Raw genomic sequence first — 21127 nt, forward strand, 5'->3', positions numbered from 1 at the left:
GGTAACCCTACCTCAGCATATATGCTAAGTAACCTAAAGGAAAATCTCTCTGAGATTCCACTAGTAAAATATCTCTGGAGAAGGCCTCCAGACACAGGGCAGTAGACAGTGTTATTACTTGTCATGCACGCTAGTGGCTTGTCTTGAAGTATGGGTCATGGATGGGTGAGCCTTACCCTCCTGGGTCTGTAACCACCTGGATGCCTGCTCACTATGTCATTAAGGAGCTTGTTCATACAGTGCACAGAAAACATCTCTGCTTTCAGCATATAAGAATCCTAGCTTTATCTGGATGGCATTCCACAAAGTACAGTCCCACTTCCACTGATGTTCCCAGATCCCATTCAGTTACAGAACAGAGGAAGTACTATCTTGCGGTTTTAACATTTTCATCCATTTCAGGCACCACATGGAAACATCAAAACTGCCCATGCTTTCCCACCTAAAAGTTGGTTATACAGATGTGTTGAAATATGAAGTACAGCTGTCATCTTCCAGCTCCATGTAGGAATCAGATGATCCCCAGGATTGAATCCTAATTTCAACTAGAGTGTCCTGGAGATATGCTGACATGTGAGGAGATAAATATTTTTCAAGTTTCTGATTCTTGAATGTGCATCAGAGAAGCAAGAGTTAGCTAGTTTAAAGCAAGCTCAGCCAATATCTGCTGCAGTGTAGATAGACATGGCCACAGACAGTTCCTATAGGAGAGAGCCATTTGATTACAGAGAGCTTTATTGTGTTTTTTTTCATTATGGATCCCTTTACAGGACACTGGAGTGTATAAAGGTGGTTGGCACTGATAATGATCAGCAGTAACTTCTCTGATATTTCAAGTTTTCAATATTATACGCCTTCAGAAGAACAATCAAGTTCTCACCTTAGCAACGGTAAGCTCAGAAGATGTTTCCTGTGACAGCAGAGAGAGTACAGAAGAACACCCCATGTAACAGTGTGGGGCTTGGTGCTCCTCATGCCAGAGATGATGTGGGGGATACTCCATGAACTGGGAGAAATGTTATGTCCCATGAACAAGCATTGAGTGAGGAGAATTGTTCTGCTTGCTATGGGTGACCAAGCCCCCTCTGATGTCATCTGCATTGGGCAGTATGGTGAATGACATGGAGTTTCTGATAATAAGTGTTTTACATGCAATGTCTGTGTGGGTCCAGAAGGTAGCACCCTCGCAGGAACGAGAGCACCTACCTTCCATCATGGTCACTGGATCTTCCATTTTCGGTCGCAGTATATTTGGTCCAAAGACTGTGGCAAGGTTCTGGACGCTCATTTTGTTTATGCTGGAGTGAGACTGAACTTCATCGAGGAACCTTGAAAAGTTCCCCCAGAAAACAGAGAGAAAAGAAGAGAAGTGTCAGATTAAACCTGATGCCTCAGCCTTTCCATGTGCCCTCTATCATCTTCTGTTTCTGCTAGGTCTCAGAAGCAGGAACCATCTTACTGTTTACTGTTCATATGGTACCTAGCCCCACTAAATCCTGGTTCATGACAGGAGCTCATAGGTGTCACTATAATTCAAATGACACATATACCCTATTCCTTCAAAGGATGTGAAGATAGAAAGGTCCAATGGCCACCAGTGCCAAAGCCACCAGCCCCTTCAACCTATAGGAGAACTGAGATTCTCTCCTCTTTAGACCAAATTCTTAAGTCAGTTTTAGCTATTTCCTGCTATTTCCCACATAGGAACATGGCAAGAAACCAAGCAGTCAACCAAGAGAGCTTGATTTGTTTAGCCTAGCAAAATGAAAGCTGAGAGGCAATATGACAGTTCTACAGAAATATCTCAAAGGGGTAAGCATCAAGGAGAGAGAAGAGCTATTTAAGCTACAGGACAATGCTAGCACAAGAATACATGGGGATAAACTGGACATGGGTAAATTCCACCTGAAATTAGAAAAAAGGGTCATAATGATCACAGCAGTGAGGGCATAAAGCAGCCTCCAAATGGGAGTAGTGAGGGCAAAACCCCTAGAAAACCTAGCTAGCTTTAAGATGGGGTTTGACTGAACTCTCAGAAGGATTCTACAATGCAATGCCTGGGACAGCAAGGGACTGGACTCCCTGACCCAAAAGGTCCCTTGCAGGCCTCTCTGCATTCCCAGGATAACAGTCATCCCCACAGCACTTTATTTTTAAATCCCTGCTCCCTTTTGTGGAAGAGTGTGAGATCTGAGGTGAAATGACAAAAGGAAACTAGGCCGGGGTAGACAATTATTTTGGCTGGAGGGCCACTTAACAAGTTTTGGTTAGCTGTCGAGAGCCACACACATAAAATCTTTTAGAAGATGTCATTTTAATAAATTATAGATAAAAAACAAATCGTATACTAAAATCAAACCTCTACTATACTATATTTTAATTTTATTTAAAAAATAATTTTTGTCCAATTTTATTTAGAGGCAATTGCATAATAGCGCAACGTAAGATCTTACTTTTGTATATTGTATGTGTGTGGGGGGGGTCATGGGGGGTCTGTGGGAGATGTTGAGGGGGGGGAAGAGTATGTGTGTGTGGGGTTTGTGAGGGGGTGCCCATACACTAGGCCCTGGGAGCCAGCTGGGGTTTTGGTCAGAGGAAGTGGGGACCAGGGAGCAATGCGGTGTAGGTTCAGTCTGCGCCCCCTCCCCCCGACATGGTCCATGGCTACCCCCACAGCACTCTGCATGGGGCCAAGCTCTGGCTGGTCTCACAGGGGGCAGCCCACACTGCTTCCAAAATGTACAACTTCCCGGCAGGGCTGCTCCCAGTGCAGCTACAGTTGTGGGGAACTGCTCAATTCCTCCTGCCTCCAGTGGCTCTTCCTTCTCCTGCCCCTGCTGTGCTGCTCCAGGCAGCAGGTGGTGCAGTGAAGCAATGGCAGCCATGGGAATGTGTGCTGGGCACCACATGCCCAGCCAGCTGGCTGGGGGAAGCTGTGGCCAGGCAGCTCCTGCCCCAGTGTGTGGGGCTCTAGCTCTAGCTTCCACTGAGCTGGAGCCCTGCACATTGGGGCAGGAGCTGCCTGGCTGCAGCCTCCTCGTTGCCTGACTGGGCATGTGGTGTCTAGCACACCTCTCCATGGCCACTGCTGCTTCCCTGTGTTACCTGCTGTCCAGAATGGCACAGCAGGGGCAGGAGAAGGAAGAGCAAGAGCCACTGAAGGATGGGGGTGAGGTGAGGTGAGCAGTACCCAGGCAGCTGCAATCACGCTCGGAGCAGGCCCGCTGGAAAGCTGTGAATGCTGGCCAGAACCAGGATCAGGATCAGGACCAGGGCTAGGCAGGGGCCTGGTGCCAGCTGCTCCGGGCAGGAGCGGGTGGGGCTCAGCCCCATGCGGAGTGCTGCAGGGCCGCCACAGGCCCGATCCAATCAATTAGTATGCACCTGCCCACGGGCTGGATCCAATCAGTTGGTGAGCCGTATTTTGCCCAACCCCTGAACTAGGCCCTTGCTGTGCTACAGCAGTAGGGACACAGGAGTGAGTGGATGTTTCTGTCAGCAGTGTAACTTTTGTGTACAGTCCTCTGTATTTGATAGGTGGCTAGGGCCCTGGGCCAAGGCTGTTCTCAGCTCTGACCTACACCTGCTGTGTAACACGGGTCAAGTTTCTTAAGCTCTTTCATGGCTCAGTGTCCCCTCTGTAAAATGTGGATAATAACATTTTCCTCCTTCATGGGAGCACTGTAATGAATAATTCACCTTTGGGAGGTGTTCAGCTACTCCAGTAATGAGGGCTGTAGCAAAATTTAGTGAGGTCTGTAGTTCCTGTGGCAACATATAAAAAAAACCCTCTCCCCCCTACACTTAGGCTTTGCCCTGCTCCTACTGAAAGAGACGGGCACTGGTAATGCTAGCACTGCAGCTCACTGCCTTGATCCATACTGGTTAGTCCTACTGGAGCCAGAGGGGGAGTCCAACTCAGACATGGAAGCAAGATATAACTCAAAGCTCCTGCTGTTTCCTGTGGACATTATAGCCTCAGTCCTTGCACCCACATCACATACTCCCCACCCTCAACATCTTCCTTGTGCAAACTGTTAGTCAGCAAAGAAACCAAGAAAAGAATAAGCCAAGGGGAATGAATGGCAGTCACCCAGTCACTAGGTCAGGGTCGCAGGCTGTCAAACTGCTTACTCTGCTGAAGTCCTCCAACCCTTCCTCTGACCTGTTTAAACTGTAAACATTTTGGGACAAGGACCCGCTACTACTCCCTGTTCATATACCACTGTGGCGCCTTGAACCTGGCTGGCCCTTAAGCACTGCTTTAAGAAACAGCAGCATCACTATTAATAATATAAATTATTATTAATTATTATTAATATAAATTATTATTAATATAAATTAATGTTCTGGAGATACAAACTCAGAGCTTCCCTCACCAGGGCGACAAAATACTCCACCACTTGAACTGTTACAGGAGTTAAGTGTAAACAATTTCAGCATGTTGGCTCAGTAAATAATTAGCATGTGATATCACACAGAGAGCCATCTAAAACTTGGTGGCTCTGATTTTGCTGATGGTTTACCAGTGCCACTTACTTGCATATGTACTTGAGGAGGTTGTAGTTGGCTGGGGGCAGATTCTTTACTTGCTTGACCAGCTCCTGGGTACCCTAGAGGTCAAGACAAACAGTGAGAGCAGTTATTTACAGAAGGATACAATGTGAATGGGACACTGCATAAGGAGGAAAATCCCTTTTCCTCTGAAGCAAACCTAAGTGCACAAACCACAGCGCTAGGCTCTATGGAAAGCCTGAATAGGTACAAACCATCACCCACAGCTTCCAGCATAAGTGATGCTGTCAGTGTGGTGTACTTCTCAACTGATTGGGAAGGGAAGGCATGTCAACCTTGAAGCATCTATCCCCATCTTGCCTCTGTTCTGTCCTGACATCCCAAAAATGAAGAGTCTGGGTTTCTGCAACTTCAGGCTGGCCTCCACAGGGCAGCAGCAGTTTTTCTGCCTTCAGAGATCTGTCCAAGCAGAGCTGAGTTGGGCCAGGACTTTATTATTATTGCAAACTTGATTATTGCAAACTTACTCCAGTCTGGCATGTGCCTTTGCAAAAGTGGTAGTATCAAACCCTTGCTCTCTGCACCTCTGGAGCTCAGTGGGGCCATCGGCCTGCTGGGGACTTCAAACAAATCACACTACCAACCCATACTTTCAGTTTCAGATGCCACCTGGCAACAGAACCACTTTTGTCTTGCAGAAGACTTGGGAGGCCTATTTCAATACTGCTGATACCAAGACTTTGTCCTGTTGTGGTAACTTCCATGCAAAGGTCTCAAGAAACCATGCAGGCATTATTAAATTTAGCTCTATGATCAAGGTGTGGGGTAGGGGAGTACCACTGTTTTCATTTGCCAAGCAGAGAAGCAGAGGTAGAGAGAGGTGAAAAGACTCACCCAGGGTGACACCAAGGCACAACAACTAGAAATGAATCCCAGGTGTTCTGACACTAAGTGCCATTCACTTCTGCTCTGGGGAAGTAACTGTAAAAATGGTATGTAGGGTTTCTTGTTTATTGCTTTATTTCAAATGTGGCCATTTTACAAAGAAACATGAAAACATGGGGAAAATGAGATAAGTTTTACAGCACCTCAATGCTGTTGATTTCCTGTACGCTACCTTGAGACCCTCACAGGACAGCGAGCACTGTGTGCCCATGACTCAGGCTTGGCACTCCTTGTGAGAAATACTTCTCCTGTGCTGCATGCCTTGGTCCTCCTGAGCAGGTGGCAGGAGTCTCCTCCCCTCCCCACAAGGCAGCGTGGACATGCTATTGTCCAACCTGATAAAATCACACTTATTAGATTTTCTGGAAAAAATACTGCTGGGGAAATAAAAAAAGGGGAAAAAAAACCCAGTTGAGTTTTATGAAGTGCAATGGAAACCACATGCTTTGCAATTCCCTGTGTAAGCAGGTTTGTTCCCAGGAATAAAAAGGACGTATTGTCCAAAATGAAAAGGTTGCAAAATCCTGTAAGTATGACACCACTCCATAGTAACAGTCGCCAGTCCTCCTGCGCTGATTTTCTCTCATTCAAGTCAATGGTAATCTTTAGACTCCGATGGCTGTTGGGCAGGCCCTTAACCAGTTACCTCTACCACGCTTCTGAATCTTCCCTGAGGCCCTGATACAATTTTACCAGCTTATTTGCCTTTTCAGTGCCCAGTCTGTTTGGGAGCATCAAGCAGAGCAGTCTCAGTGCTGAAAGCACATCCTGTTGATGCTGAGCTGGTCAGACAGGCATGCACGTCTTATGAAAACCAACACATTCCACACCGACTGCACTGTCTCCCATGTTCTCACTTCTGCTATTCCCCATCATTTTGATGCAGTGAGTTGGGATGACCTCTGTCCAAGTCCAGATCTAAGGTAAAGGTCTAAATCTTAATACAGGAGGAGAGATAAGCTACTGAGGAGCTACTGGCTCCTTGGAAAGATTTTGAGAGTCTCAGTGATGTGTCCATGGCATGAATGACAACATCTCTAAGTCTTTTTGTAATGTTTTGTTCTCTTCACTGCAGAATCCAGCAGCACCTGGACTGCAGGGAAAGGGGCCTGAGGCCACTGGCTGTGCCCCTGTGTTGACACACTCCAAGGTGATCCTGGAGGAATGAAGTTATGTATGGGTGAATAGCTTCAAAACAGCCTGGTGGTTCACACGTGAAACAAAAATGTGTGGATATTTATCTGAAACTGCTCAGACCTCAGAGGCCACTGAGCTGAGAATTTCAAGACACTTACTTGAAGATCCCTAAGAGGGTAAGGGGTCTAGACAGGACAGAAAGACCGAGAGAGCTGCCTTTCTTGTAATATTCCCATATTTCTAGCTCTGTTCCCAGCCCTCCGTTAAGCACAGAGTTGTGGGAAATCCAGGAGAAAAAAAACAAAGAACCCATCAACTGTGAAACAAGAAAGCTTAAAAGACATTCAAAAGTGACTAAAAACCTGTCCAGAGACACCTTCCTGGGATCAAACTTAGGGGTCAACCCAAATCAGGTCTTTTTAATGGTGTCAAAACTGAAGGCATCAAATTCACCTGTCACTTTGGAAAATCTTAACCACAGGTTTTTGAACCTTTGAGAAGATTCATCTGAGGTGCAGCTTCAGTTTGGCTGGAGCATTCAAGTCAGTTTTAAGTTATCATTAGTTTATCCAAAAAAGCACGGTATTTTTTTATTTTCAAAAGTGAATGAGTTGGAAAATAATTCAGCTAACAGGCCAAATTTGTCTAATTTTTATTCTACAGAATTCAAAGGCACAGATAAGAGCAGAATTTAACTATAAGTATTGACAACAGTGTTAAATGCCACAGACCCACTGGGTTGAGTAGAGGAGTTTTGCACATCCTCTTCCTAAATGTAGGTAGACAGGCAGTTTAATGTAAGACCCATAGGGAATGAATGGACAAATTGGGTGACCTTACACATAAAAGAAACAATTATTTACAACCCAGTTATCAAGAGAAAGTCACTAGGAAATCATGAACTTGGAGATAGCAAAACAGCACTTAGAAATGCATCAAGGTAAAAATACATGCCAGCTAGAACTTCTGTCCTTACTGCTGCCACCATTGCAGGAGTTGTTTTCAGTCTGTTGCAGGCTGGTGACCACTGATAACGTGAACACCAGCCACAGAAAGGTGGGTCTCAGCAAGGCTGTCCCAGAGAACTGTGAGGTCACTTTCCTAAATACTCAAAGTTAATCAAGTAGAAAGGACTGCAGTATTATCAATTTGCCTTCAGCTTTTAAGGGACATATATCCTCTTTCACCCATCCCTGTGATATTTTGCATTGACACTCAGCCCCTTGTAGCATCACTAATGTAAAATGCAGTGTTTCAGACCAATAATGCAGGAGACTCCTTTATAAGGAGGTTTTTTGGTGCACAGAAATTTGAAATGTGTAGAAGAAATTGGTGTTAGCAAAGTCTCCATGTTGGGCTGAAGACCCAGGGTTCAGCAAGGCAACTCAAGCCTCCTCCTCTATCCCCTCACACTTGACCTTCTCGTTAAAGACGTGATTCTCAATCGGGGTGATGTGGCACTGTGGGGTGCCTTGAGATAATTTCAAGGATGCCATAGGGTGCCACACAATGTTAGCACTATTGGTGTGCAAACATGATTCACAAAATAAACCCAAAGATTTCAAATAGGAATTTATAGGGTAAAAATATTCTGACCTCTTGTGATCTTTCTATTCTTTGCAATGTGAAAATTAAGAGCTGGAATTTTCTGAGAGGTGCCTTGAATCTAAAAAGGTTGAGAAGAGTTGATTTAAAGATTTAAAACAGTCTGCCTACCTTCTTCCTTTCATGAGTATTGGGCATAAAATCTGGCTCCCTGTAGCAGCAAAGATGCCAACGTGACAGTGGGCATCTCTTGAAGTCAAATGAGAATTTAAAGGCTTGAAAATATTTCCTTAATTTTTATTCTACAATTTTTCACCTTTATCTACTTTGTTCCTTCCTGGATCTGGCTGTGATTAGAGCCAGCTGCACCAGAGAGATTATGCTCCTGGTCCTGTCCCACAGACAGCATTACAGCTGTACAAAGATGAATACTGGTAGACAAGTAATAGCAATAAAGGCTCCACATCTGCTGTGAACAGGTGATCAGGATTGACGCAGGGATGTATGCAAGCAACCTGGATAAGAAGCAAAAGGTCTGGGATATATCCCAAGCATTCTTTGCTACTGTTCCAGAGTGCATATGGGGAGGCCTGCACCAGAGATATAAGAGCACAGCTTCCTGCAGCACACAGGCAGTGGCAACTTCTGGCTGCCGCTGCACTATAGCCAGCACAACTGTGCAGCTGCAGTGACAGCAGTTTTTCCTCTTGATGCCTCCAATCAGTGCCTGAGCAGCTGCCCCTATCACCCTGCACTAATTTTGTGTATAACAAAAACCACCTCTGGTTGAGAGGCAACAACACAAAGTAAAGTGCCCCGGAGGTTAACTGAGAGATACTTTGAATGAAAAAAATTGTGTCAACATTTTTTGGTCTCGAGTACTGCTTTTCCCATAGGAAATTTCCAACTGCTTAGTCACCAACATTTTGATTAAAAATAAATTGTTTGAAACTAAGCAATCGTTTTCAATTCAGTTCCATATGATGTTTTATTTATATTTTTCTAGTTGGCATAATTAAAACACGTGTTTTGAGTTAATAGTTTGACTAAAGTAATATTGTTTCTGCCATTCAGGTCTGAACAACCTAAGAAAAACAGCAGTTTTAGTCTGAAACATCCAATTCATTACAAACATTTTCATTTCCACTTGAAAACACAACTAGGGAAGACACTTCAGGTTAAAAGAAAAAATGCATTTTGTTTTCAGATGTCAACTCAAAACAAAGATTTTGCTTTTGTATTCTCCTGCAAAAAAAATCCCCTGAAGCTGATAATTTCTGGTGACAAATATTGTTGAAGTGAAACCATGTTTTTTTCATCAAGAAAATTACCCACATAAAAAAACCCCCAAAATAGCTTTATTGGTCAGGGCAGTGATTTATGTGAACTTGTCCTACTTGCTCTACTGAGAACAGACAGACATTGGGGTGCTCCCCATCCATGCTGTGTTTATCCCAAGTTTCCTTCCCAAAAGGAGACAGCTCTTTTGGGGCTCCACATTCATCTGACAATTCAGAAATTGTTAGAAACACATTTTCAGCAGTGGCTTAAGCACTATGTTGTGTTTTGTAAACTTTCATTTCAGTGACATGTGAAGTATGGTTAAACAAACAAGAACTACAGGGAGGTCCCTCCCTCCCATGCAAACAGAATAATGAAATACATTTCTTTTAGGTCTAGCATTCATACAAAAACAAGACTGATGCTGCTTCTCAGGCAATGAAGTCTGCTGACAAGCTACATAATTAATATGCTGAATGATGACATAAAATGATCGTTGCCCAATGTAGCACTAGGCTTGCTTGCTTTTGCTTTAATGGGCTTCTGGGGTTCAAAACTCTTTCTCTTGTCAGTCTAGGTGATGCTCCATCAACACTCTGGTGTACTGCCTCTGTATATATGGCTGCAACTGTATCACGGTGTAATGAATCGGCATACAGATACTGGGATCACTACTACTGCATGGTGCATAACTACTAATGGCTGCACACAGGCACATACTTGGGATATCAACAGGGATTGGCTCTGAGATTGTTAGCATCACTACACAGAACTTTACACTCAAATTACAGGAAAGCCCCCCATGAAGAAGTGGTAGGTTGATATAGCCCCCTGGGACCAACCACTAGAGCAACACTAGGAGCACATTCTTGGCTGTACACATAGCACAACAGGCTAGAACCTTGCATGTGTTACTCTAGAACCCACAGACATCTGGGGGCCCAAGTAATATGGTTCAAATCCCTTTTGAAAATCTCCATCTAGAAGGTGACGCAATCTTTCCTGCCTCCATCAGATCAGGTCCAATCCAATATGGTGGACAGATATCACTGGGATGGGAGAATAATTTATAAATTACAACAATGATGAATTATCCCATTATCTTCCACAGAGTCCAAAAGACACCTTCCAACCAACCTGTACTTCTGCCCAAGACCTGGAAGGCTCCTTTAGGTTGTTCTACTTCTTGGAATAAAATGGAGGAAAATATGAAAAATCAATCTTCAATAGAAGATACTGTTGAAGTGCTCAACATTATTATTTACCCTCATATCCATTTGGGATAATAACATAATTTACTCTTTTGTGGCTTCCTTCCTCTGAGTAACTCTTTAAAGCCACTTACAGACATCAGTTAGGAACCTCCCTGAATGCATCTCAGAGGTAGAAATTATAATCCCCATATAAGTAATGGAGAAAATGAGGCACAGGCAGGTGAAATAACTTGTCCAGTGAGTCAGAATGAGTCAGTGATCCAGGCTTCCTGACTCACACCTCTTTATGGCATCAACTAGAAAACAGCCCTACTAAGAAGAACAAGTCATAATCAAAAAGAATATCAAACCATGCTCTACGAATGTTACACATTGCAGGATTTCAAGACCTACTTCCAAGAGCCATCTGCTTCATGCTGCAGCTCATCATATGACAGCTTGAAACAAAGCTTACTAAAGTTCAAGGAAGATTCACAGGGAGTACTGGGCTTTGGTTCAGAGTTGTGAAATAGGCCTGCACTGGGTCAGGAAGCTTAAGAACAGCATTGAGGATAAAAGGAGATGGGTTAGGAGGAGCACTGACCTCGCCCTCATCTTTGGAGAGCAGCTGTCCACAAGAGAGGAAGTCTTCATATTTGGCAAAGGGGATTACAGGTTCCGGCAGCTCTCGGAGGTAAAGCTTCAGGAGGGAGGCCACAGTGTGAACATCAGTGTTGCTGCAACAAGAAGAGAGAGGAGGGAAGTTTAGAAACCCAAAGACCTGCTGTCCCCAGAGCATCCTGGAGAGGTGTCTAAATGGCTTTTCTGATGCTGATAGGAAAAAATGCAGGCCTCTGCAGTGAAGGAAAGCATTCATCCTACATGGCCACACAAGGCAGGAGCAGAGACATAACATGGGGCAGTGGCAGGGGCTGGCCTGGTTGCAGTGGCTGCGGCAGGTAGGCTGGCAGCAGAAATGGCTGCCATTTGCTAGCCTCACTGGAGTATGGATTAATACAACCATCAATCAGTGTGTATACAAATCACACAGAGGCCCTGCTAACAGCATGGACCAAAGTAAGCCTTGCTGGAACATAACCAGGCATACTGTATTCTTGAACAGAAGTGCTAGAAAAGTAGCTTGCTAGCCTTAGAAGGGCCTCCAAAGCCAACAGAAAGAAAATGAATTAGTAAGTCAGTACAAGACACCATAATAAGGATCAGCATGACCTGACAAACAGGTGTCCCCATCTGGTGGGAAGGCTGCATTAACTGGTAAGAAGGAGGATGCTGATGATGCCACCTACATATGTTTGAATAAATATCAAGAACTAGGATATGTATGCTATAAAAATGAAGTTGTTTTGATCTGTATATAAAAAGAGGCCCAGGAACTATTTAATACTTTATACTAGGCTTAGGGGTTATGTTTAGGGTGATTATACAGGATAATGTGAAATCTGGGACACTACCTTTCCCCCCCCAACTCAAATCAGCAGTGCTGCTACAGGCAGAGACAGGAGCGGGAGGCATTCTGCAGCTCTGGTATTATACTACTTGGGCAGGTAAGGCAGTTAATGGTCCATTAATGACCCATTGTTCTTTACTTCAAAGATGTGATCATCTCCTCTTTTTAATGGTCTTTCCACTAATCAAGTCAACCTATTTTAGGGCAATTTTTGTGTCTGCTGGGGCTTTCTATTTCACAGCTCCTGCCACTCCTCTGCCTCCCCACCCAGTGCCTGGGACACTCATTTTAACAGCCATTTTCACAGGCCAGCCAGGACCAGCCTCTGAAATCCAGGACTCTCCAGGCCAAACAAGGACATGTGGCCACCCTAGTTATGTTCACACCCATGCCATGCCTACAAACATCCAGCTAGCACGACGGATTGGCTGGCCATGGATGTTAGTGTTTAGGTTGATTTGTATACAGTAAACCTTGCCACCCTTCTTTGTCACTAAAAGCCAAAGCCTGAAGTCTCTTTCTTGTAATAATGAGATTGTTAGGGGCACAGCATCACAGAGAGTATCCTGACAGCACATGCAGAGATTATCCAAAGTGAGGCAGCCTAATGTGACCAGTAACACCTAATCCCTGAACAACCCTAATGGAGTCAGATAACAACAGTGACAAATCCATGCTAACAACACGGGTGACTCCCTACAGTTCATCGGCAGAGAGAGGCAGTTAGCCATGTTAGTCTGAAGTCAGGCAGAAGGCAGCATAGATTTCTCCTTATAGTTTAACTAAATCAGAGCTGCATAAGCTTTTGTAAGTGGAGGGTGTCTTCATTAGATGCTGTGAAGGGGCTGCCGGTAGCAGAGCTTCAAAAGAAAGTGGAAATTAGAATACAAAGGATGGGAGAGGCAAGGTGGGTAGGAGACAGAAAAAAAAGCAGCTAACTTATTGAGAGACACAGAGGTTATAAAAACTCATCCAGGCAATGGGACAGAAATCCATGGTCTTGGTTTAGACTATACATAACACAATCCAGACTGTGGATAATTTCTTTTTCTCCAATTTCCTGTTCAAGTTTGTTCTTAAAGTTTTGTCATGTAAGAACTGTAAAGTCATGCAGGTGTCATCAGTGTACCTTAGATATACTGGAGGATGAGAAGGCAGTTGTGGAGAAAGCCGACTTTAAGGTCTGTCATAAATATATTGGCATATTGGGAGGCCGTACGTGAGATTGTCAAAAACCAATGTTTACGTTACAACCTCAGTCCGGTGGAATGGAGAGCCATACTCAGCCTTAAAGACAATCCTGATATTACTATACAACAGGGTGTCACAATATGCCTAAGGTACACCGATGACACCATCATCATACAGATGCATAAGAAATACCTGCCACGACTAAGGACTTCACCCTTCCATCAAACCAACTCTGCAATACTACGCCCAGCAAATTCAGTTCTTGGACACCAAATTCAGTTCTTGGACTGTGAAGCTTTACAGTGGCCACATCACTACTATGCTGTATCAGAAGCCAACTGCTACAGCTACCTCAACACCAGCAGCTCTCATCCTAAGCACACCACTAGATCCATCATCTAGCAACAAGCTGTACATTACAATTATATCTGCTCTGATCCCACTGACCACAATGTACAGTTCAAGGATCTGGAGCAGGGTCTACACTTACAATACAATACAATACAACCCCAAACACATAGCCACTCAAATAAACACGACCAGACCTGCACCCTGCTCTAAACTGTTACAATACCAAACCCAAGACAATAGAATCGCTCTGGTTGTTATCTACGGCCCCCATTTGAACATCTGAGATACACCACTAATGACATCTAACCCCTCCTGGAAAATGATGATCATATTCAAAGTAGACATGGGGTTAAACCTGTCCTGGCTTACAGACAGCCCCCCAACCTCAAATAGCATCTCTTCAGCCACAGACTCCCTAACTCCTATTCTCATCAAGAAACCAGACCTTGCTTTGGAGTCGGATGCCAGCTGTACCCCTTAATCAACAGACACCAGCATCATCACGGGACCATATAACATGGATTATAATATATGAGGTTCATTCACCTGTTCCTCTACCAACTTCATATACACCATCACCTGCTTACAGTGCCCCTCTGTTGTCTCCATGGGACAAATGGGATGATCCCTATGTGTAAAAATGAACAAACACCATCTAACAATTCCCAAAAGACAAGCCTGTGGCAAAACACTTCAGCTTCCCTGGACACTCCATTGCTGACCTCAGAGTAGCCAATCTTACGCAGCAACACTTTAAAACCAGTTTGAATGGGAAACTGTGGAACAAGAAATCAGCCACAGACTGGATGTGTTAAGTGTGTTCCAAACCAAGACTATGGATTCTTATCCCTTTGTCTGGGCTAGCTTTTATATCCCTCAGTGGGTTAACTGCTTTGCTTTTCTCTCTTTGACACACCTTGCCTCTCCCAGCAGTATCCCCTTGGTTTTCCTCCCCCTTCCCTACCCTATGTATTGTAATCACTGCTTTCTAAGAAGTCAATTGCTGCGAACCAAAGCTTATGCATCTCTAGTTTAGTCTACATAGTGCAAATCTACCCTGCTTTCTCCTGAGAGTCCTACATCATTCATGCACCCTCCTTTCCTGAGTGAGAGCCTATAGCTGGTGTCCCAGTTGCCATCCACACGTTATGCTACTAGGCAAGACAGTCTACCTAAGAAACAGTAATGAAAGGGGGACAGACCATCTAGGCAAACCTTCTGGAAGCCCTTTCCTAATTCAACTCTGGCTTGGTCTCACAGGAATCAATGCACCCACTATAGAGGAAGAGGAAGCACATGTAAAGGGAAGGCACCTGAGAGGAAGGAGCCTTCATCTCTCAGCGCTCCCTGCAGGAATGAAAGAAATGGCATGTTCTCTCCTGGGCATAGGGTGAATCCCTGGGAAGGCTAAAGGGAGTGTGGGACACTTATGAGGTGGGAGCGTTCAGCCAATCACAGCAGGGAACACAGAGAAGTTCTGTCCACTTGTGACTGATGCATGTCAATTCAGCCATCTGCCTTCTGAATACCATGTTGACTCAAAATTTGGCATAAAATAACCTTTATCCCATTGCTGTTTCTGATTGCCTGACACCTTCTTGCCCCCTTTCCTTTCCCAGTGCCCATCTTTTTGTATTACTGTCAACCCACTCACTCCTTAGGCATCCTAGTAGCTTGTGACCGCAGGAGCACCTTGAACTGAGATATCTGCAATGATATTTGATCCTTTTTTCACACAGACACTACTGTATAGTCTACAAACAGTTTAAATGCCCCCTTCCAGTTTGTGTTACTTGGCATTGGTTGACAGCAGCTTCCATTTGCCCTCTTCTTACTCATTCCTCTTGCCTGCTAAGGTCTCTCTAGAGTTCCTCACCTTGTTCTCTTGTCCTGACTAAAGAATCCTGTGTCCTTGGCAAATTTTGCTACTTCACATCTCCTCCCCCTTCCCAAGTCACTAGCAAACAACATTCAACCACCTGGGATCTACCGTGGGACCCTGAGCCCCCATCATTCATCTTCTGCCAGGATGAAAAGCTAATTCTATTCTTCGCTTTCTGTCTCCAGTCAATTTTTGCTCCATGACAGTACTGTGACCCTCACTCAGGACTGCTTGGGGGGTCCTTTCCAGAGGCCTTTTGGAAGTGTAAATAAATTACCATATTTTCTCACGTACCATGTGCCCCAAATATATCACATGCCTTGCTTTGGGGAAGGCAGAATGAAGAAGAAACGATTTTTCCAGCTATGGCCTCACAGAACAGGGGCAGAGCCTGAACTTCAGCTTGTTCATCCTCCCTCTCTTGCTTGGGCAAAAGCTAGTTTAACCTTTTCAGAGCTGAACTGTCAGCAGCTCTTGGCTGCTTAGCCAAAAGCTGAGACTATATCTTTTGCTTAAGACAGGATTCCACGGGCAATTCTAGGATTTTGGAAAGAGTTAAATGCAATTCGTTGGACTGTGAAGTAGGAGAAACAAGATACGGAGTAGCTAAATTGCAAATTCTTCAGCAAAACTGCCAAAGAAAGGATAGTTTGATTAGCAGATCAAGACTATTAACAAGGAGAGTGGGTTATTAACACCTGTTGGGTGAAGAACAATTAGCACAAATCAAGTCCATTATAATAAGCCATGAAGTCAATTGATTCCCTCAAGTGCCTGAATAGAAATGCCACTGCTATTAATCTGGGCAGAAACTTAGCTTTCCTGTTTAAGACACACACCCCAGTTTTAGAAGGCTAATTTTGGGAGGAAAGCAAGTATGGTACATAGTATTCTAATTGGTTATTTTATTTCAATACTGTGTTGATACAGATTTCCCTCGATTTATGCGGGGCCTTTATATGCATATTTGCTCTTATGCGATGAGCATATTTAGACCCATAATTCGTTATATACGAGGTAAATTTGCTCTTATGCAGTCAGCATAGATGCCCCCCCCCCCACAAGCAGGTAAGTCTGTGGGGGGAGGGGAAGGGGCCGTGGCCCCACTCACCCCAGCCCTGGCTGGAGCCAGCTGCCTGCACTGTGCTCCACCTGTCCCCCCATGCCTGGGTTCACCCCAGCTCCTGGACTGCGCTGTGCTGTGGTGCAGGCAGCTGGTGTCAGCTGCTCCTGGGGTTGCTCCAGTATGAGCTGGGGTGAGTGTAGACAAATGGAGCCCCAGGCGGCGTGGAGTGCAGCACTCACCCCAGCCCCAGCTGCAGTGGCCCCGGGAGCAGCCGACACCAGCTGCCTGCACCAGGGCATAGCATAGCCCAGGAGCAGAGGTGAGTGGGGACAGGCAGAGCATGGTACAGCCCAGCGGCCGCTCCCAGGGCTGCTGCAGCTGGGACTGGGGTGAGTGCCACTTTGCTGCCTTGTGCAGCTCCGGGAGTGGCACCCCTCCCCCCACGCCTTCCCTAGTCCCAGCCTCATGCCCTCCCTCACCACCATGGGAACCTATCCCTATTTGTTACATTGTAAAGTGGATTCACTTTATGACAATTTGATTTATGCGCCGTTCTCCAGGAACTCACATACAACATAAATCGACGGAAACCTGTACACTCAAATAATTAAGAGACATAATTGTATTGTTTTCAAAAGATATCAGTACAAGCTGTTATCTAACTTTTACATCTATATGATTCTGTAGCAAAACAAGTATAGCAAAACCTCTGCAGTAGGGGTGGGTAATTATTTGGGTTGGTGGGCCACTTAATGAGTTTTGATGACCTGTCAAGGATCACATGTCTCTCTCTTTTTCTCCCATTCTCTCCGTCTCTCCCCCACTTCCTCCCAGGACTACAACCAGAGTGGAAGCTTGAACCTACCAGCAACTTTAGCACCCCTACCCCCACAACAGCTGAAGTCCACCCACCCACAGATGTAGCACACCCCTCACCCCCACTCCCCTGGGGCCACCAACAGTTGCTGACTATGTCCACAGCTGCCCAAACACAGCCAGCAGCATCTGTATCAGTGCTCTGGGCACCAGGCGGGTGGGGCGGGCAGGGAGCACTACAGCTGTGGACTGCAACCAGTGTGGAAGCCTGAGCTCACCCACAGCTGCAGCCTCACCCCCCAACCTGGCTGCTGGAGCCACCACCCACTTGTGGGCCAGATCTGATTAGTTGGCGGGCTGTATTTTGCCCACTCCTGCTCTATAGCTTTAACCTTCATTCATCAGTGATCCAAGTTAGGGCAATTTAACTCACTTGAATCACTACAGGATCATACAAAGGTAACAGTTACAGGGTTACTATTAATGATCCTGTGGTAGGTCCCAGATGGTTGAATGTTGATTACTCCCAAGCAGTAGCTCCTCCTCTCTTTTTAGAGATATCTTTGTCTATAGCATATGTCTGCAATAATGATGAACTAATGGTGAGGTGCCCAGCAGCTGGAACCCTCATCTTCGTAATAATACAAAGTTGTTTTGTTTAGCGTTAATCCAATTTGCCTTCAACTTGTGCCATGAATGGCCAAACAGAGATATACACCAGTTTAACTACACCAGGTTTAAATATATAGGATCAGGCTACATTCACCACCAGAGTTGAGATTCTACTTGTAGTACATGTATATTCTAATAAAACCTTTCTTTACAGAGTAACAGAGTTTATATGTGTCACAACCAAATTAAGTAGTTCCCATGTCACAAGCAAGTAAAACCATTCAAAACAGTTTTTTTCTGCACTAGGTTAACTAAGGGTTAACAAATGATAATAACAGCTTTTTTTTGCTGCGCATGTCAAAAAGAAATTTATAACTGCGACACCAACATGAAATAGAACTTAGCCTTCTGTGTTGTACATAAATCATTATAATTGGTCAGAGAATACAGGGAGTAACCCTATGATAACACCCTAGCGAACACCACTAGATAATTGGCGATTCTAATTTAATTTATGATGTGGCGAAAAGCAATTGGCTAGTACACAAACAAAACCCCAATACACTTCCGCAAAGAAGAAGAAGAAGGGGGACCTCCGTACGAACCTTTGAGACCTCTGATCACACGTATCAGAGTAACTGACAACTTGATCACTTGCCAGTGGCCCCCTCGCGTCTCGACCCAATCTCAGACGTAAATCAACGACCTGCCAGCCTGACCATTTTCTCTGCCCAACCACCGAACTCTTATGCAGACCGACCTACAACCTATAAGCTGTAACTAACCAAGTATTTCTAACCTCCGTCCTTCACCACCTCGACGGTGTGAGTAAATAATCTTGCTTTATAACCAATAAGCGTCCGCCTAATTCATCCCACTCCAAGCGTCACAAGGCCACCTGACGGCCTTCTAAGGCCCCCGGACCGACCCTCTGCCGACCACTGCCCGGGTGGGAGTCAGGGAGAGCTGCTGGCCAGCTGCTCTGGGTCCCAACAATATGTAATACAGATTGCCCAATGAGTATGAGGACAGATTAAGATTAGCCTGGAACTGGAGTTCAGTGTTTAGTAGCAAAACAGACTACAGGTTTCAGTTTAAATTTGTCAGCACCAAATCCTCACAAACTTATGAGCAGAAATCTCAACATTTAAGTCAATCTTGCAAGATATATCATACACCATCTTTAGTAATTGCACAAGAGCGGGTATAGCATAAGTATTTGATTAGTTTCCAACAGAACTGGACAACATGCCTCTCCTTGGGCTCTGAATCTCACGCAGAACCAAAGCCAAAAAGGCAGATTCAAGCCTAGAGATTTCTCAGACCTCAGAGTAGTGGAATTCAGGGCCAAGAATCTGGCCAATCTGTTATAACAAATAATTCTTCTGAGTTACAACCAGCCTTGACCTTCCTAGACATTCATCTTAGTTCTCTTATAGAGCATCCACAGAGTTTCAGTGCACTCTCACAATGGATTTCATAAGAGAGGTATGGAGATATGTCATAAGAGTTCCTGCCTGTAGTTAAACAGGCTGTAACGTCCATAACTATTGTGGCTGCAAAATGCCACCGAATGCAACAAACTAGAAGAACTGGATGGAACATGGAGCCTTTCCTTTCTACAGTTTGGAAGGAAAACTATACACAGGACTAAGGGAAATGAGTCCCTGACTTCCATTTGCTTCTAAGCACAGACTTGGCACAAAACATAACTATCACTTTGCACCCAGAAGATGGTCTTTTGGCCACAATCCAAGCTTGAGCAGGTTAGTGGTTGTGAATGGTGCTCTTCTCCATGTTCTCTTAGACACAGCTGTCTAGAGGAGTTTCCTCCAGCCAAGAGTTGAACTCCAGTGGTGGAGAATCTCAGGAAGCTTTCCCTGTCTCTGCTCGTGCAGTATCTGCTCTGTAGAGAAGCCCAGTTTTTAGGTTATTTAGAATTGTTGATGCAACTGTGTCAATCCAAACTCATTGCGACTAAGTTATTTACATGGAAACTGATACCCCTGGGAAGGGATTCCCTCCTCTGTCCTCAGAAAGTCCAGAAGCAAGTTCTATTTTATTCTTAGTCAGTGGCACAGAAGGAAACTGATTGAAAAGGGATCCCCCCCGCCGAGAGTACAAGGGTTGGATCTATTCTGCAAAAGCAAAAAGAGCTGCTTCTCCAGCATGAAGAGCCAAGTCCTGCCCTCAACTCTCACTGAACGCACTGGGAGTTCCAACCAGGGTCTGCCCAAAACATATCCTGTGGGAGAAGCGTGTCCTATTGTTGCCTGTGCTATACCTTTTCTATACAACTCTTTGTTAGGTGCTTTTCTGGCCCCTAGCCCTGGCATGTCTGAACACCTCTTTCTCTTTCATATGGCATCAGATAGCAACTTCTAAATCTATGAGCCACTGTCTGGTATTACGGCTCAGTGTGTGGATTCTGTCTATCCCGTCTGTACACTTGTAAAGATTGCAGCTGTGCTGTGCTATTTGTTGGACACCACCTTCACACAGGGGGCTGTCCAAGATGTTCATCTTGTGCAGTGCTGTTTTGAAGTAGCCAGAACCAGATCTCAATCTGTTGAGCTTGACCCTCACTTCTCTACCAAGATTGTACCCAATGGGGTACTCATTTGGTGTTGGTATAAAACACCGTAGGAACAAGTCTAATGGTCAGCCCGCTCCATTGCTACCCATAGATTTGATTCCGCATCCCCAATCTCTTCCAGAAGCTTGTGGCCTTCATATACAAATGGTTTATGACTTTTGAGCCACTTAAGCCTCAATTTGTTTGACCCTTCAGTTAACAGTTGATGGAGCAGGTGATTTTCATCATCTCTTGCTTCTATCACCAGGAATAATGTTAGGGCCTGTCTTACTATATCAGTTGGTCTAATGCCTGAGAGTACAGGGAGTACATGGGTGTCTGTGTACATTGTGCAGCCTGTTATGAATCTCAGCACACTGCTAAGGATAGTGTTGAGCTTTTCAGTGTGACAACTTCTGGACCATAGAGGAGCACAATATTCTGCTGGGGCATATATAAGGTGACCATATGACCTGGATTGGCTGGAACAGTCCTGGATTTTGGAGGCTGTCTCAGCATCCCAACCATTGCAGAAAATTGAAGCAAAAGT

At 44.9% G+C, this 21127-nt stretch overlaps 1 protein-coding gene across 8 annotated transcripts in view; it reads right to left on the reverse strand.

Annotated features, from left to right (window-relative positions):
* Positions 1–21127, reverse strand: part of ARHGAP22 (Rho GTPase activating protein 22) — a 347339-nt gene that overhangs the window by 14861 nt on the left and 311351 nt on the right. For all 8 annotated transcript variants that reach the window (XM_019499465.2, XM_019499462.2, XM_019499464.2 and 5 more), the window contains 3 exons: positions 11221–11353; positions 4540–4613; positions 1207–1328 (listed from right to left, as the gene is read on the reverse strand). In XM_019499465.2, the coding sequence (XP_019355010.1) occupies positions 1207–1328; positions 4540–4613; positions 11221–11353 (329 nt within the window). The remainder of the gene's footprint in view (positions 1–1206; positions 1329–4539; positions 4614–11220; positions 11354–21127) is intronic.

Source organism: Alligator mississippiensis, chromosome 6 (assembly GCF_030867095.1).
Source record: "Alligator mississippiensis isolate rAllMis1 chromosome 6, rAllMis1, whole genome shotgun sequence".
In the NCBI taxonomy this organism is placed as follows: domain Eukaryota; kingdom Metazoa; phylum Chordata; order Crocodylia; family Alligatoridae; genus Alligator; species Alligator mississippiensis.